This window comes from Ischnura elegans, chromosome 4, assembly GCF_921293095.1.
Source record: "Ischnura elegans chromosome 4, ioIscEleg1.1, whole genome shotgun sequence".
In the NCBI taxonomy this organism is placed as follows: domain Eukaryota; kingdom Metazoa; phylum Arthropoda; class Insecta; order Odonata; family Coenagrionidae; genus Ischnura; species Ischnura elegans.
In genome coordinates this window covers 121,041,262-121,059,862 of record NC_060249.1, presented here as the reverse complement: position 1 = coordinate 121,059,862, position 18,601 = coordinate 121,041,262, and the positions used below count along the sequence as shown (strand labels likewise).

The following is an 18,601-nucleotide window of genomic DNA, read 5'->3' as shown; positions in this document are numbered from 1 at the left end:
TGGTAATTCCATAAAGGCCGCTATACTCGGCGAAGGCTTTCATTCGCATGATCATTCAGCATGATCATGCGCATGATCGTACACCGTGTATAACGGAACAATGCGCGAATGAACCTTCATGCGCATGATCATTCAGTGAAGATTAGAACATGTTCTATTTTGCTCGCATGATCCAATGAATGATCACGTGATCATTGAGCATGATTATTCGCATGACCATTCACCGTGTATAGCGGCCTTTAAAAACAGTTTTGATTGATTCATGCATGACATTTGTGTAAACTTTGGATTCTAAATTCTACTACTCGTCGATGTAATTTATAAGGAATGGTTATAAACAGCGAGGACCAGACCACCGCAATTTAAACAATCGCCTATGGGTTGGTTTCTTCATTCAAATTTGAAATGTGTGCTGCCACAACAGCCCGCTCGCTATGACACTAATTGAAATCCCTGATACATTCGGCGCCTCATTTTTTAAATTTAATATGCTCTCTCCGATGAATGAAAATAGGCAAATATTGGTTAGCCTCGGTCGCCAGAAAAAGTACCCTGAGACTTCCAGCAATCCGTCCAAAAAATAAAAAGACCGATTGATATAGAATACCTACTCTCAAACCCTACCGATCATTTCGGCGTGAGAATGATTGATTACGTCCGCGAACAAGAGAAAACAATTCAGATAAGAAAGCATTTAAAACGGAAGAAGAAGACTGCATTCCTCCTGCATAAAGCCAACGAATACTCAGCGTAGAGGGTATCGGGTTGGTGTGTTGGCTAGAGTGTTGACTTTTCACCCCGTGGGCTCGGGTTCAAATCCCGGCAGTGGCAGAGAATTTTCAAAGACTGCCCGATCCCTGCTTGAATGTTGTGTGGAGGACATTTCAAGCGCAACACTCCGTCCGTCGGATGGGACGTTAAGCCGCGGTCCCCTTGGCGCCTTTCGTTAAGAGCAGGCTAATGCCGACGCCGGGTTTCTCTCCGCCCTTCCTTACCTACCCTTCCCTCATGGCGCAAATGACATCAGATGTCGGTCGCCTCCTCCAAATACCATACCATACCTCAGCTTAGAAGGAATTACTCGAATGAGAAATCTCTTGTTAATTGTATAAAAAAAAACAATTAGGTGCAAATTGATCTCAAGCATGCATAATGATTGAAACACTGTGCAGTAACAAGGAACAAGAAAAATAAGTTTTATCTCATAGAAAAATATAATAATAGTCCGATTCGAGATTCACCCTTCGTAAGCCACGATCGTAGACTTTTTCACACAAGAGAACACAGGTTAAGGAAATAAAAAAGCAAGCGGTGAGATTTTTATCAAATAGACTTGATTTCCATCCGTCGTCCTAACCTTGAGACTTGAAACACGCACATTGAAATGAGCTCTGTAATGACAATAAGGAATCAAATCATACGGCGACGAGGGAGAGAGATCACGCTAATTCGTTCCTTGGAAAAAAAAGATTCCCCCCCCCCCCCACACACACACTCCCTCTGAAGAGAGGAGAACATCTGTCGGAGGGGTCCCATATCTATGCGCTGTTTGCCTAGATAACACGATCTGATAGGGAAAGGTGTTGAATATCACGCAGGAGGCGAGCCACGATGTGTGCCTCCCTCCTCATGTCCTTCCGTGCTCCCAAGGTTTATAGTATTCATAAAAAAAGCCAAAGTGAAACGAGGGAATTCTTCCATTGTTACCCAAGGAAAGTCGTCTGAAAAGAACCGATCAAGGTGAAACCATAACTATCGACGATCGTAAGATCTAATAAAGTCTCACAATCCTGTCAAAGCAATTCTTTTCATAATAACGTCAAGTAGTAAAAAAATTATTGCAAATTACGTAAATTATGGACCAGGTGGGCATTTAAAATATAACTCATAAGTTTAGGCGATTTACAAAACAATTGAGTGGCTGAAATTAATTTATTAAAAAAACGTGAGGTGAATATTTATAACAGCAAAAGGACGGAATGCACTTACCCATTGGCCTGTGTTGTTCTGCAGAAGAAGGAGAGAGGCAAAAAACTAACGAGAAACAAGGAAACTATAAACTAGAGGTGGCGAAGGAGTTCTACTTGCGTAGCTGAGTGACCAAAGATGGACGAAGCAAGAAGGAAATATTCAGTAGAGTAGCCCATGCGAAGAATCCTCGAATTCCTCAAAAAGATGAATAATGGCTGCTAAAAATGTAAGAGACCTTTGAAGTGAAGAACATTTTAAAAGGACTCAGAATTGGATCATCCTTCTTTATGATAGTGAGGGCACACGTAGGATGACAGCAGAAGAGAAATCGAAGTTGGAAGCTACTGAATTGGGGTGTAATACAAGAATGACGAAGATCAAACGGAAAGATCATGTGGGTAATACGGAATTTCTAAGAAGAGTAAAAGAGAAAAGTGGTCTTAGAAAAACTTCGTGAAGAAGAAGGGAAATTTTAATTGGCCTCAACATGAGATATAGAAAATTATCAATAAAAGAGAGGTGTAAGTGAAGAACGGCAGTGATAGGCCACGGATGAAATACTTCGAGCAGGCGATCAAGGAAGCAAAGCAGAAGAATTGCTTTTGTGGGCGTTAATAGATTAGCTGATAGGAGAATCAAATGGAGAGCAGCCTCAAACCAAACTTAGGATTTTTGACCAGTGATGATAATGACTTCTAATAAGAGGAATCATCCATTAAAAATCTTAATTTTTATGATTGTTAACGTAAATGTTTCTACAGCCTTTAATTTTTGTGATTTTGTACGTAAATATTTATATAACCTTTAATTTTGATGATTTTGTACGTTAATGTTTATATAACCTTTAATTTTTGTGATTTTGTACGCAAATATTTATATAACCTTTAATTTTTATGATTTTGTACGTTAATGTTTATATAACCTTTAATTTTTGTGATTTTGTACGTAAATATTTATATAACCTTTAATTTTTATGATTTTGTACGTTAATGTTTATATAACCTTTAATTTTTGTGATTTTGTACGTAAATATTTATATAACCTTTAATTTTTGTGATTTTGTACGTTAATGTTTATATAACCTTTAATTTTTGTGATTTTGTACGTAAATATTTATATAACCTTTAATTTTTATGATTTTGTACGTTAATGTTTATATAACCTTTAATTTTTGTGATTTTGTACGTAAATATTTATATAACCTTTAATTTTTATGATTTTGTACGTTAATGTTTATATCATATAACATAATGTTATACTATAAACATTAAATAATAATATTATATAATGTTTATAATGGGTATTTTGTAGATGTAGATGTCAGCGACGCGGGTGGCGACTTTTGTAAACCAATTTAAATGCGCTGTGGGCGACAACACATTTAGAGGCCGACTTGAGAATCCTCTTTTGAAATGTTCGTGGTTCTACGTCATCAAATGACGTAGGCATGACATTTGGATATTTTTTATTCGATTTCCGCCCACTGCGCGATGACGCGGATTTGCAATGGCACGCAGTTGAGGAAGAATGAAAGGCCCGCTCAAGTATCCCCCCTCATCCCTTGGAACAAGATCAACGTCAAAGTGAACATTCCATTCTCGGAGAGGACCGTTACTTCCGCTTTTTCCACCCCCGAATAAAAAGAAGATCGCTCTCTCGCGGTCCTCCCACAATTGCGCGCTTTTTGCGTCGCCGCATGAAATGTGGGGGGAACGGGGAAACGAGGGGGGGGGGGACGCAATGAAGGTGGACGGGGGTAGAAGAGGGCGATACGTCATTGACACTCACTGATGGAATGAAGATCGAGATGGCACCAAAACTGTCTTCCTGGAAGATATGGACGTATCATGATCATCATCCACGATTAAAATTTGAATAATAAGAAAATAGATAAATATTTGTTTTCTTCTTCGAAAAATGAAAGTGAGCATTAGGAGATGCGTTGTATCTTCAAACGTATCGTTCAAATAGCCTTTATTGTTCGAGGCAGCAACAATGACGCGATGGAAACGAACTGTCATAGTGGAGGCGAACTTTTTAAGGTGAGCCGCTACTCGCACGCCGTAGGTGGTCACTTTTTGAACAGAATTTATGAAAACGATTTAAATGCGCCCGAAATGGTAACTAAAATCATGCCTCCGAGGGTTGCTTCAAAAATAAGGTTCCCACATTTTTTCAGACACAAGGAAATTTTTATTCGAAAAAAAGATGACACCATTGTAAACGTTGATCTTTCAGCTATTTTTCCACTGAGTCGCCATTTTTTTCTATGCATTTGTTGTCGAGTAATCTACTTCTGCATTCCCGCCTCAAAGAAGTCGGCCGCCAACCCATTGAGAAACTTGAAAACTTCCTCTTGCAAATCCTCGTCCTACCCTAGGTTTTCATTCAAAATCCTGACATTTGAAGCTTCAGAAACCTCAGAAATTTGATCAGCCAGTTGCCGAATGGTGATAAGGCCTATTATTGAGTCTTGGGAGTGAAAATTTTAAAAGAAAAACAACAACAAACACGGATCGCGTTGTAGCCAGTCGGAGTCAACCATTCGGAATGAAAACTGATCGAAATAATTACGATCATTGTGAAGCACAGTCCCTCTGAATATGATTTGAGGGACGAGCATTGAAAAGTAATTATTTGACATATCACGTCAAAATGTGTATAAATTTCGGTTAAAACCCATAATTATACCTTATTTTCCCGTGAAACCCGGAACAATATATCAGTTTGTTATGAAATATCTAGGAGTTAGACTCAATAATGATCTATCGTGGAATAAATATATTCGGGAAATAACAGGTCAAGCAAATCGTAAATTGGGTTTTGCTAAAAGAATATTAGGAAAGTGCGACGACAAAGTGAGAGAAATTAGCTGGTTCTCCCTCGTTAAACCCCATTTACAATACGCTGCCAGTGTTCGGGACCCTCATGAAATAGGCTTAAAAACAGATCTCTGACGAGCTCCACAGCAGCGTTCCATCAGCGCGCACCACTCCACCCGGCCCCGCTGAGCGACGCGTGGACCACGGATGCTGCCTCGCATCAAACGGATCTTTTGGTCGCGCACCGCTGCCTCCATTGTCTCCGGGGGAACGGTATCCGTCGCCGCCGAGTTCACGCGAATCGGTCCATTGAAGCGGTAGCGGACAAAAACGAACGATCGCCCGCTCCCATCGCCAGCACCGTGGCTGATGCGAGGAGGAGTGGCCGGAAGGATAATCGTGGCACACTCCGCTTTGCATGGTTCCAATGATTGCGAACACATATTATCAGAGATACGTGAAAATCGCACTTTAATTTTTATTTTATCGCACTTTCAATAACAGTTTATCGCATTTTATAGCGTCTAATTTTATAATTTTTTTCCTTTTCTTGACCTTGTTTAATATATGATATAATATTTCTTGGAGTTTAGGTCATTTTAAAAATAAGTTTCGATCTATTTTTAAATCATCATCAGGGCTATAGGGATATAGGGCGTCTATTTTTTTAATTTTCATAATGAGATAGATGACGATAAAATGTGGTGAAACACAGTTATATGACAAAATACAGAATATTTTAAATAATTATGTTGTTGAACAATAATAAATTAAGGAATAAGACATGTAGTGGCGGAGGTGTAGCTCGCACGCGCCCACTTGTAGTTCGCGGCCACGAAGAGTCCCAGCCAACTAGCAGCTGGCAAGTCGCTCACGTGCTTTAAGCGGTGAGTCTCGGCGGAGCATTCAAACTGCGCTCGGCACAAAATGTACGAATTTTGCCGTCGAAAAGGCAAATTTGCGCAAAAATATCATGAAAGTCCAGTCATCTCATCTATGTCGCTTTTATTTGCGCACATCGCATCGATATCGCATTTATCGCATTTGCGATTTTCACGCATCTCTACGTATTATACACGTATATTGGCGGAGTGTTTTAAAAAATTGTGCCGAGAGTTTCAGAAAACTGCACCACTACTAAGGGCGCACAGAAATCGTTACACAGATCATTGTAACAAGATTAAGTTAATATGAACGTTGCTTTCTCTTTACGGGCCGAAGATATTTATTTAATCTTCTGTCCGCAGCAATAAAAAATTGAACTCTGGAATATTTAAACTTGCCAAAGATTGGATATTTTCTTAAGAGACAATGGAACCTTCATTTTGATGCTATTCCACGGTAACAATACTCAAGTATTAGTTAATGCATTTATTTCTTTGTGGCATACATTTTTGTTATTCGCTGGTGGATCCATTGAACTTGGAGAACACCTTAATCTCCCTCTACTTTGCTATTCTCAGTTTGTGAACGAACGAATTGAGAACGAACACTAGAGACTTTTTTTCTAGGATTTTCCCCCGTCCTTTGGTTCAATGGTGAGTGTGGCATAGTTGCACACAGACTTTTGGAGATGATAGAACACACACGAGTGGAACTCATGAATTCTGAAAACGGCCGCAGGCCCGGAGAAGTGGAGCTGAGCGCCCTCGCCCGCAGCGTCCGAATAAACGCCTTTGACATGCTAATACGCGACCCCTAAAACGCCTTCTGTAAACATTACGGTCCGCAAACGTCTCGATCCGAATGCATTGGAGTATCGCCTCACACGGGCACGTCTTTTTTTGGGGCGAGGAAGCAGCGCGCTTAAAAAAGTCTCCAATTGAATTGGAGATGGCCGATTGTTTGGCGAAGAGAAGGCGGGTTGCCATAGCAGCGGACACACTGCCCGAAAGCAATGTGCACATCCCCTCGGAGGGTGGTTTATACGACGCACCAAAGTAGGCGAAGACCCAAGAGAGCAGCGTCGTGAACTATTTCGTTTAAATTCTTTACTATTGTAGAGTTTGAAAAATAAAAAGACACAAACATTCGGTTTTTATCGATCCGATGCCTAATTTTGGAATTATTCCCGTAACATGAAAAAAAATTCGGTATTAAACCTTTGGCGGATGGGTTGATGACGTCAGAAACTCATTCCGGGCGGTTCACCACTTAAAAATATTAATATGTTGAATTCAATTTTGATATGTGCCTAATTCGCTAGTCCCAACCTCGTTAGAGCACTTCATTTCTATTTGTAAACGGCTGGTTTCCAAACACCCCCTGCCACACGCCTTTTAGGCGGTGTGCGGGGTATTATGTATATTTAGATGTAATTTTTCTCCAGGAATCATTGGCATTTTAAATTTCCCACTAAATGATGCATACATTGGGTACACGTGTTTATTGAAGAGGGTGCATAGCTACCCCCCCTTTACTTTTATCCTTACTCTAATAATTAAAACTCTCACTGTGTGAGGCAAATTTCCCGTTCACTCATTTGAAGCTTACAAGATTACGGATAAATAGGGACAATTTTTTTGTCATAACTTGTCATCACATAAACCAATTTTTTTTCAGTAAATTACGATTTGAGATCTTAGTGAATGACCCCGAAGTTGATAATTCCAAGCGTGGAAGACGCCTAGTCGTAAATAGACCCAACTCGTGACGCAAGCGACGAGGATCGCCTATTGCGATGGAGCTTGATTTGCGAAAAGAAAGCCGAAGGAGGATGCGATAATTGCTGATGCATTACGCTCATCATTCGGCTCAAGGAGAAATGTATCAGGGAACCGCAACATGGCATATCTAGGAGGAATATTGCCGGCTGCGCAGTTCATCGCCGCTTGGTTAAGATTGTTGCCGTATTCAGGCAAAAGTATTCGGCCGCGAAAGTACGAAAGCAGCCGAAAGTGATTTCAATAACGATATTAATGATTTTTTTCAATTTTTTTTCACTGGTAATTTTATCTTGCTTGGAAAAATAGATGTTTTTTCAGTATAAAACAGTACTGATGGCCAGCATGTTGATTTTCCATTTCGCGGGCCCGGGTTCAAATCCCGGCAGTGGCATAGATTATTCAGAGACGTCCCGATCCCAACTTGAGTACTAAGTGAAAGGAACTTCCAGTTCAGCACTCCATCCGCCAGATGGGACCTTAAACCATGATCCCCTTAGTGCCTTCCGTTGATAGCAGGCTGATCCCGACGCCGGGTTTTCCTCCATCGTTCCTGCCCCACCCTTCACTCATGGCGCAAAATCAGCCGTGGCGTCGATCGCCTCATCAAAATAACATACCATGCCATACACAAATTTTCACAATTCCCCTTCGAAGACCACAGCCTATTTCATAATTATCACGTGTAAAACGGAAGCAATAGTTCTCCTTGGGTTACGGGGGATACATAACATGGTATATTCTATGGCATGGCACAGTATTTTTTCTCGTTACCGCTAGTCGTATTTGGAATGAGATACCAACTGACGTCAAAAATTGCATATCTGTCAAAACTTTAAACTAAAATATTATGAAATACATTTTATCTCGATAATGGCATAAGTTGCTCTTATTTTTTTTCAAATTTGTGTTCTGGTTATTATGGTTATTTTTTTCCTGTAGCGTCTTTTTTGTTTAGTTAAGAATATGTGACTTTTTGCTTGTGTTTGTATAAAATCCGGCCTGTAAAAGAGCTTAATTCGCCGTTTCTTACTATATTTCATGCATTTGCTATGGTCGGTTATGCCATGAAATGAAATTTCATTGTAATAATTTATATTGTATTTAATGTAACTTGCTGGCAAAATGTAATTTATTTATGTTATTTAATATTATTTATGCTCTAACAGAATTTTTCCTGAACAATAAATATTTTTCTATCTATCTTTCTATCTATCTACTTATATTCTACCATATTAGGCATGGATACGTGGAAATGTCTTGTTTGCCGTACATTACCGCCAACCAAGGAGACTACAAAGAGTACTTCCCATTTCATTCCATAGAAGGTTGCTTTCTATTGCGTCACGGGTCGCTGTTGAATAGGTTTTCAAAAGTGTCCGCAGAGAGGCGATGAATCCATTGCGATTCACTTTATTCCTAATATTTTGCAGTAAAAAAATTCTCATTCTATCCATTCCTCTGATTTGCAATTGCGTTAAATAGCATTAAAAAGTTGTAATTCGATAAATCACATCAATGGGAATGGAAATTTTGGTTAATATCCCCGATTATGTCTTATTATGTCTCTGTAGAATTGGGATCGATTTGCACGCCAGTGACTCGAGTGGCGACTTTTGTAAACCCATATGAATGGGCGGCGGATGAGAGCACATCTAAAGGCATGCAGGAGAATCCTTCTTTAGTGATATCCGTGCCACCAGCATAATTATTTCTCAAAATTCACTAACTCTTGATTAACTTTGTGGTATTCCATTAAACGTTTTCCTGGATATCACATAATTACTTATACCGCTTCTTTTATACAGAGCGCGACCCGGGTTTCAATGAATTATCATCATCTTCAGGTGCAAATTATGATTTGGTTATCTTATTATTGTTACCTAGTTACTTGATATATTTAAAAAAAATTAATTTAATTACATGTTTTTACCCATCCTTTTCCCCTATTCCGACGTCCGTTTTGAAATTCATCAAGTAAATAGGTAACAATTATAAGATAAATCACAATTTTCGCCTGAAGTAGGATTATAATTCATTGAAACCCGAGTCTCGCTCTGTAAAAAGAAGTGGTGTAATTAATTGTGTGATATATACAGGAAAACTTTTTATTATTTGTCGCACAAGCTGTTCCGGGAGAGCATAGCGAGGGGTGTACTCGGTAGACTGTTTGACTTCCGATCGAAGGGTATTCAAATACAGTTTGGAGACTTCGCACACTCCCCAAGCAAGATTCACCGAAACGCGAAGCGGTCCAGCGAGAGAAACTGCGCCCTCGAATATGAATGAGTGATTGTCGAACGCTTATGGCCTTGTCCATCGTATGATTAAACCGGGCGTAACACAGAGCGGAGCTCTCAATTTCGTGTGCGATACATCCAATCGTGTACGGATGGAAGGGCTACTTCTGGGAATCATATGCTTCCTGTTGAAGTATGCTAAGAGTCGGCCATCACGAGTGAACTGCTCACGTCGAGGCAAACAAGCTCTTCGCGCCTTTTTGCCAGTCACACAAGAGGGAGCGCACTCTTTTTTTTTACCGGAAAGCAATATTCTCAATCCCGGATGGCTCGATTCAAAGGGTTCAATCGACTGGGAGCCTGTTTTCTTTTTTTTCGGCGCCCCATCACTCAAGGTGGCACACCGTCGAGTCGGCCAATGCGATGAATGGGCCTCCACTTGCGGAGGTGGGAAGAATATATGTCGAAAGGGGAAACACGATGAAACGGAGGCCGATATAATGGCGGGTGCCTGCCGAAAGTTTGTTCTCCGGAAAAGTCCCCTCTGTAATCATCGGGTATGATCAAGGCAATTTGGCGCCGACTTCGTTGGCCGCGCTCAAAAACTCGAATCAATCAATTTCCGAGATTTGAGAAAGAAAAGGACAGGCGAAGCAAATCCTCGGGAGTCTCCAGTGATCTTCCCACAGAAAGGTCTACTCCAAGCAATGCATTTATAGGGAACGCGTTTTACGCGCAGAGATGGGAGTGAAGAAGTCATGGGACGACTACATTCGACTCGCAGCAGGCGCGTTGGTAGCTACCTTGGTGAGCCCTTACTCTCAAACCTTGTCTATTTAAATGGACGATTATTAGCCTGTAGTATTGGCTTTGGGTTCGCCACTACCTATTATGATCGCTAATCCAATTACCCCTCCAAACATTCGCACGAGGTGAGGGAGTGATTATTATTTGAGATATTTAAATAAATAAAAGATCGTAGCACTTTTCCACAAGAATTTTTAATGCGTACAACGCGTTTCGGCTCACTGAGCCATCATCTGGTACCTACCAGACCAGAGCCGAAACGCGTTGTACGCATTAAAAATTCTCGTGGAAAAGTGCTACGATCTTTTATTTATTTAAATATGTCTAACTTCCACCAATTGAAGCCTGAATCTGTTGAAATTATTTGAGATTATCATTTGATAATGTTATGAGTTGGAAATTGGACCATTATGTAGTACCATATTTATAACACGACAACGACATAAATTTTTGCCCTCGACAATAAAAAACAATCTAACGGTAACCACATGCTTCTTCAACCTATTACGAATGCATGAATTCTCAAGTATACATGATTTGCCATGAGAAAAAATTCCACTGGTCCGGGAATCGAACCACGGCTCTCCGAGCCGCTGCTGCGCTGACCACTACGATACCCAGGTTACTGAATTCCCATCGCAATTAAACCGAGGCTCAAGGTATGAGATGTCAGTTATATTTACGTGTAGTCAAGAATATTTACGTTTTTTGGGAAGGGATCAAGAAGTTTTGCCGGCAGATCGTTCCACTCAAGTATTGGTCCATTTAGTTCAATGTAAACAAGTATTTACATTATGCCATCGTGATCGGCACACAATCTTTATTTTTCTAACAATGTTACACTTTAATATTCCATTCCCTAGATCTTCGCATTCTCTTTCCCAGCTAACTGCTCTGAAATTCCCGCATAGCCTGCTTCTTTTCCTCCTTTGCTCTAAGCTATCCCATCCTCTTCCGGTGATCATTTTCGTAAGACGTTCCGTTTTCAAATATCTTCCCAGAACATACCTGACTACTTTTCTTTCCAAAACGTAAAAGAGCGATGTAGCGACGCATATCGACATCGAATTACCTCCACATTCCTCCACCAATATGGATCGCTCGGGGAGACAACAAGAAAACAAATGTACACATCTCATTGATGGAATTTCCTGCCACTTAAAGAGACGAACTTTTTGCATATCTTTTTTCCTCATACTCGAGTGCAGGTATAAGAATCCCACATTTGAGAGAATGTGTCTCATCAATCAGGTACCCTTTCATTCATTGGCATGGTGGTATGGTATTTGGAGGATGCGACCGACAGCTGAGGTCATTTCCGCCATGAGGGAGGGGTGCGGAAGGAAAGGATAGGAAAAACCCCGCGTCGGTATTAGTCTGCTATGAAGGAACGGCGCCAAGAGGACCACGGCTTAACGTGCCATACGACGGACGGAGTTTTGCGCTCAAGTACCCTCTCCTTAGCATTGAAGCAGGCTTCAGGGAGCCTAAAAATTATCTACCACCGCCGGAGGACAAAATAAAATAAAATTCTTTTTTCTCCTTTCACAAAAAATATAAAAATAATATATGATAATATGTATGTATTCACAAATATATCAAAAAAGAACATTTATGTTATCAAGGGATAGCAACCAATCTTTAGCCTTTTTACAAAAAATTATTTGTACTCTTTAACTCTTTATTCGAACAAGGTAATATATTAAAAATCTTAGGCCCCAAATAAAGAAACGATCTGTTAAATATAGAGAGATTAGGCTTAGGAACTAGAATATGCGACATCCACCGAAATATAATAGACGCATAAATGAAGGACCGAGTTGCGACGAGAGCAACGGACGAGTGAGAACTTGCAGCCATAGTGCTCGAGAAAGCTCATTACGATACTGCGCACTAGGAAGTTTCGTGAAACTGGAAGATTCCGTTCTCCAAAAAGTCAGTCATCACAGGCGAGGGAGTTGTAGGTAACGGCGAGCTATCCGCGATTTTCGAGGCAAACTTTGAAATTCGTCTCTCGCCTTCGATGAATTTGAACGTCACAGCTATTCCTGACCGCCGCGGCGCGCCGGTTAAATTCAATTCAATTTATGATGCAAGTGCTCAATGAGGTGATAATAAAATAATTTGCCTTTTAAATTAGACTGAGAAGAGGAATTTTATTATTGATAACGATAGAGAAATCCAAAGATCATAACAATAGGTGAGAAAAATATTTAAGATTAAGTAATTGTCCGAGGTAAGAGATTTGTGAGGTAGGAAAATTTAAGAAAACTTCCCCCATAGGAAGAATTAGAAGATATGTACTTGGAGAGATAATGAAAGACGCGAGGGAGAAGAACATTAAGGAATTGGTTCGGAAAACGGAGGTATGGAGAGAGCTGCAGCATAAAAATCATTTTTGGATCGTAGTGATATGAACGGGTGAATGATGGTGCTTCGATGCAAAGCGGGCAAGGGAAGTCGAGTACACGGGGGTTGGTTGGCGCTTTAGTCAGTCGGGGCCGCATAGAGGGCGCGCAGGGGAGGGGGGATCAATAGCTTTTTGCCATGAGGGACAGAAAGAGAGACATTCGGAATTGATGGAAATGGACGGAGAATGGACCCGCTGAAAGCTTATCTGTCATCCCCTGAAGTGGAGCGGGCCGGAGCCAAATCCACTCCCCGCTTTATTCCGCAGAATGCGCAAATGTGTAGCGGGCCCGTGGGAACAAGGACCACGCAAGTGACACATGTAAACGATCCCACGAAAAGCGAAAACTCCCCATCGAAAAGTGGAGTCCACCCCACCGATGGGATGTGATTTTTAAACAATACTGAGATTCAGTTCCATTATTGTACTTATTTCTCAAAAGGACAATTAAATTTCCACGCATTGCCGACATTATTATTTAAGAGATTAACATCCAAAGATTACACTATCCATTTTAGGCGTTCAGTATAATTTTCATTGGTTATAAGAACTATTAATACACAAGAACACACTCTATTCACTCTCTAACTTATTCCTCAATGATGACAGCTAATACTGAAAAATTGCTTTAAAATAAAGAGAGTATCAAAATTATTGCCTCACAATTGTCCAAGTTATACACATTCGAAAATATTGACCGTTTTCCCGTCGTTCGCCAAAATGGCCATTTTTTTTCAAACAGGTCCAACTTCATCAAATACTGAATTCAATAACTATACGAAGAAAACTTTCGAATCACTACCACAAGTCTATAACAATTTAAAAAAAAATGTATTCAAGGTGGTGACTGCTCACTTTTCATTGGTGCCAGATGTATCGATAAGAAACAAAGACTTTGAAGTATATTCAGTTCCATAATTGTGTTGATTTCTCTCAAGACCTATAAAGTTTCCATACATTATGAAAATATTACCTCAAAAATTATCATCAAGAGATTACAGTACGCATTTTCGGCGTTCAGTGTAATTTTCATTGGTTATAAAGAACCAAAAATGCAAACGAAATATTTCAAGAACGCGATATTGGATTGTAATAAGGCTGATAATTCGGCTGACGTGAGTTCGGTGGTTCTCTTCCGGTACCGGCGGTCACGTGACCTGATCGTGTCCGCACACAAAAAGCGCCAATCGGAGCCCAGGAAGCCGCGGCATCTTCATGCATGAGCTAAAATCCAGCAAGAAAATTTCACTAAAAAAAAGCACCCTTGTCGGCAGTACGAAAGGAATGCGAAGATATACCAGGGGGAGGGAGAGAGGGGGTGGTGTCCTTGCTCTCTGAGGCTAGCACGGATATCAAAAGGGGGGGGGGGGGGTTAAACAGAGGACAAGCGCCGTGCGCCGCTTTCGCTTGGCGCCGAGTGAGCGCGCTAGAAGAAGGCTGTGCGTCATGAGTTCGAAACGTTACTTCGCAACGATTATGTACATGACACTGGAGACATCAGCGAAATCAATTAATGCTCAATCACGAGTTAAATCCATATTAGTGCAATCAGACGAATTTCGCAGCTGGAAGAACGAAAATTTGAGCTATTCGTGCGTAGCGGGCGATTCCCGTAGAAGTTACCACCGCGGCTTGTCCCAGTATACTTAAAAACTAGAAACGTTGAGCGTTATAAGTTCAATCCACTCATCAGAATAACCGAAAATGAATTACACTAGAGCATGTAATTGGTGTGGAAATCTGAAAATAAAAATAAGTAGCAGTCATCCTCGGGATTGCTATGCCATCAGTGACTGGCGTGTAGAGTCGGACCTATTCATGATTACGACGAGACAGAAGTAGCCGATGCAAAGTGAATAACTGTAAAGACGCCAAGAAAGCCTAAATGAACGTATCTTGAGTGCGACCATCAATGGCTGAGGCTCAGCCACAGCTCCTCCCAACGATTGTCACGGCGTGAAAGACATTTACCAATGAATGCGGGAAAGTCGACCGAAAACTGGGATTTTTGAAAGGAAAGCTCGGTAAATGCTATAGAAAGGCGAAGGAGGTAAGCCACCTGCCTCTAGTAAGGTCCCGCTTGGAGTTCGGTGCTAACGCTTGGGACCCTTATGAAGTAGGACTGACATATGAAATCAATAATGAGTACAGCGCAGGGCGGCCGGATTCGTGAATAGTTTTTACAATAAAATGAGCAGCGTTTTCAATATATAATAGGTGGGTCTTGAAAAATATCCTTCATTTATCGTCGTACTCCGGTAGACGGGATCACGAGAAGAATATAAAGGAAATGGACTGAAAAAAAGGGAGATTCTGTTGTCCCGGGTTGGTTTTCAGGGATGGAAATTAATTAATAACTTCAACCTTAAAAGCACATGTATTGTCTATTGAAAGATTCACAAAACTAAAACTTATATTTTAAAAAATCAACTAACAACAATGCACATAGTAACTCAATAAAATAAACATTGACATTGCATTCACATATATTCCAACAGATTTAAAGAGTCATTCTTTCCTATTACTATTAAGAATAGCAACGGTGTTTAGATCAATAAAATTAATGGCGTCACTCGCTAGGACGACTCATTGCATGTTTTTATATTTCAGTTGTACTAATCTTGAATGGATGTGCTGCAGGAATTAATGAACTATGGCAAGTTTCGCCATTGCAAGAATACGCACGTATATTTTTTCACAATGCGTAATCGTGCGAAAGATCCACAGAGAAAAATCATTCGCCTTCACCGGGATACGAACCCGGATCCCCCGATTTCCGGTCGAGTGCTTTTGCCAGTTAAGCTACCGAGGCGTCATTCTTCCCTGTGGATATTTGCGGACACTACCGGACAAGGTATTGCTGGACTGCATAGCATATGATGCCCGGTCAAGGCGAATTATTTTTTCTCTGTGGATCTTTCGCACGATTGTGCATTGCGGGTGACTCCCGTAAAAGCTATCACCGCGGCTAGTCCCGGTATACTTTAAACAATGCTTGATAGTTTACGACCATGTGGTGCGCAAGTGCGGGGATCGTCTCGCATGCTGGTGATTGGTCACCCTCTGCCAAACACCCTAGAGGTGGCTCGTAGAGTATTACGTAGATGTAAGCATTGCCGTGGTCGTCACTTCCTCCCTCCTTCGTTCGGACCGATGCGGATTCGGACACGAGATCCTTCCACCCGAAGACTAAATTCACACCCTCTGTTCCAACCCTCAATCCTCCCCACCCCTCACGCCCCTTCGGCGTCGTCCCCCATCCCCCCAAGCGCACCCCCTAACCCCAGAAATAATGGAGAGTGGCCCAAGGGCGGACTGAATCTGAATAACTCCGCGGCGCCACCCTCTGTTTGCCCACTGCCCCTTCCAACAGCCCCTAGGGCCCTCGCCCCGTCCAGATGAATACCCTCTCCGCAATATTCCGCCGATCTCGCCCGAGTTGAGAGTCCGCTTTTGCGACGAAATGGTATTACGAGGAAGCGAATGTGTTGAAACTGTTCCAGAAAAATAAGTGAAAAATATCGCAGAACAGAACAAAAGAGTAGGTTTTTTTTTCAATGATTGAAATTCACTCATTTACGAGCGAATCCATCTCAAATAACATTTTGGGTGACTATTACTGCGCGTTCGGAAATCGCGGGAAGAACTGAGCTACATTTACAGGTATGGTAAATCACGCACCCAACTTTAATTATTTCGTTCTCATAATCGCAATTCGATTGGGATAACCAATCACTCGGATGCAATGCGGAAGGTTAAGCTATTTGCGAAGGTCTTTTCTCACATTCCCAAACCATTGGCCACATTCGGAGGTGGGACGTGATCGCAGTAGATCGAGATACTGCGGGAAGAAGAGGGAGAAAATGTAAAGAAGAGCGGTTCAAGGCCTCTGCGCATGCGTCCAATACTGAAATAGCAAAATTCTAGATCACGTGATCCTTGAAGGGACTGTGTCCGGCGACATTACCATTTCACATGACGAGCGTTGTCATTGTAATTTAACCTCAAATAAATTTCGTTCCCGGGAAGAAAGAGATTGGAATTTTATTAAAATATGTATCTTAAAAAGCATTCCATTATTAACTTCTTTTCAGTTTCCCATCTTGTCAGTTTCATCGTAGCATTAGATTAGTTGTATTTATGTATTTTATGTATTGTAAGTGTTGCGGCTTCACATGATGGAAGCACATATCTTTAGAGCTAAATAACACACTTTTTAATGTTCCATAAAACTTTATCATTCCGACCGTGGGTTTCAACTACGAGATAGTCATTATATTGGATCAGTGTGATGATGATTAATGGTATAGGATCACCTTGATAGAAACTTTTATCTATTAGTTGAAACCCACGGTCGAAATAATAAAGTTTTGTGGAACACTAGGATACCTCCACTGCACAAACGCTCAACAATCGCCCACAGAATCAAATCCGCCTCGCCTCGCCGGAATTTCTGGTTTTATTGTGTTCACCAGCCCCAGCCTACTGGCTGTCTCCAGTGTGTTTCAGGAAAATTCGTTTCTGGTGTGTTTTTTCCTTATGTCATTTTAGTATTTCTGGTGGTGTGATTATTTAGGGGGAGGGGATATCATTTGGGAGGAATGCAGAGTTAGGAGTTCGGTGTTTAAAAGTTAGATTTTCTTTTAAATCGATGAGAATAGGTATTATGTGAAGGTCCTTGCGTAAGTCCTTATTTCTGATAAACCATGGTGCGCCAACTATTTTCCTTAAGAGGACGTTTTCAGTTTTCTGGATTTTCGTGAGGTGTGTCTTCGAAGTCATCAGCCAGACCGGAAATGCGTATGTCAGAAGTGGTTTCAGCATGGTATTGTAAAGAGTGATTTTGGTTTTCAGAGATAATCAAATCCGCTCATATAGATATTAGCCCTTATAGTGCTGGATGAGCGGATTTGATTCGGTGAGCGACCGTTGAGCGTTTGTTCAGTGGAGGCATCGACTACAAAGTGCGTTATTTCGCCCTTCAGAGTAGCTGGCCCAAACTTTCGGTTGATGTTGCCGCAGTGATCATGGGCGATCTTTTGTTAATATTTAGAGGGAGGTGCACAAGTAGTAGGTACTCACCGGCGCTGAGTCTTGCGCTGATGGCTCTCGCCTGCTCCTCGGAGTCGCTTCGCCACGGACTGTGGTCTCCCATCCAGCATTTTCCTGCAAACGCAAGAGAGATAACATTTATTATTACTACTATTAGATGTGATAGAGTAGGTGGTAACATGGGAAATATGCGGCTCCTTACATATTTGAGGAGTTTTAAACATAAAAATTACATATTTGAGGGGCTTCAAATAAATACTTAAATTACTACTTTGCATTCACAATTTTAGTAATTATTACGCATAATTCAAGGTCTATAAATTCAAAAGACTTAGGAAAAATCTCTAAAACCTAACCTCTAGCAAATGTATTCTTCATTAATGGAGGCTTAAGTATAGAATGTAAGTTACAGAGAAAAACACAAGAAAATAAAAATGCAGTTGTTGTAATATTGACGGGGCCTGGTAGCCTAGTGTATAGACTGCATGGTCCCAGATAAATATAATTGATAATTGCTCTGACATTAATCATGCGGTACGCTGCGCCGATCCGTACACCCGCCATTTGCCTATTGAGGTAGTTTTCGGGGTAGTAGGTAGATGTAATGTATCCCTGCGCGTGATGTTGGTCCTTAGC

At 41.1% G+C, this 18,601-nt stretch overlaps 1 protein-coding gene across 2 annotated transcripts in view; it reads right to left on the bottom strand.

Moving 5' to 3' along the window:
* The window catches only part of LOC124157971 (POU domain, class 2, transcription factor 2-like), a 201,450-nt gene that overhangs the window by 78,507 nt on the left and 104,342 nt on the right, over positions 1-18,601 (bottom strand). For both annotated transcript variants that reach the window (XM_046533099.1, XM_046533100.1), the window contains exon 2: positions 17,996-18,079. In XM_046533099.1, the coding sequence (XP_046389055.1) occupies positions 17,996-18,079 (84 nt within the window). The remainder of the gene's footprint in view (positions 1-17,995; positions 18,080-18,601) is intronic.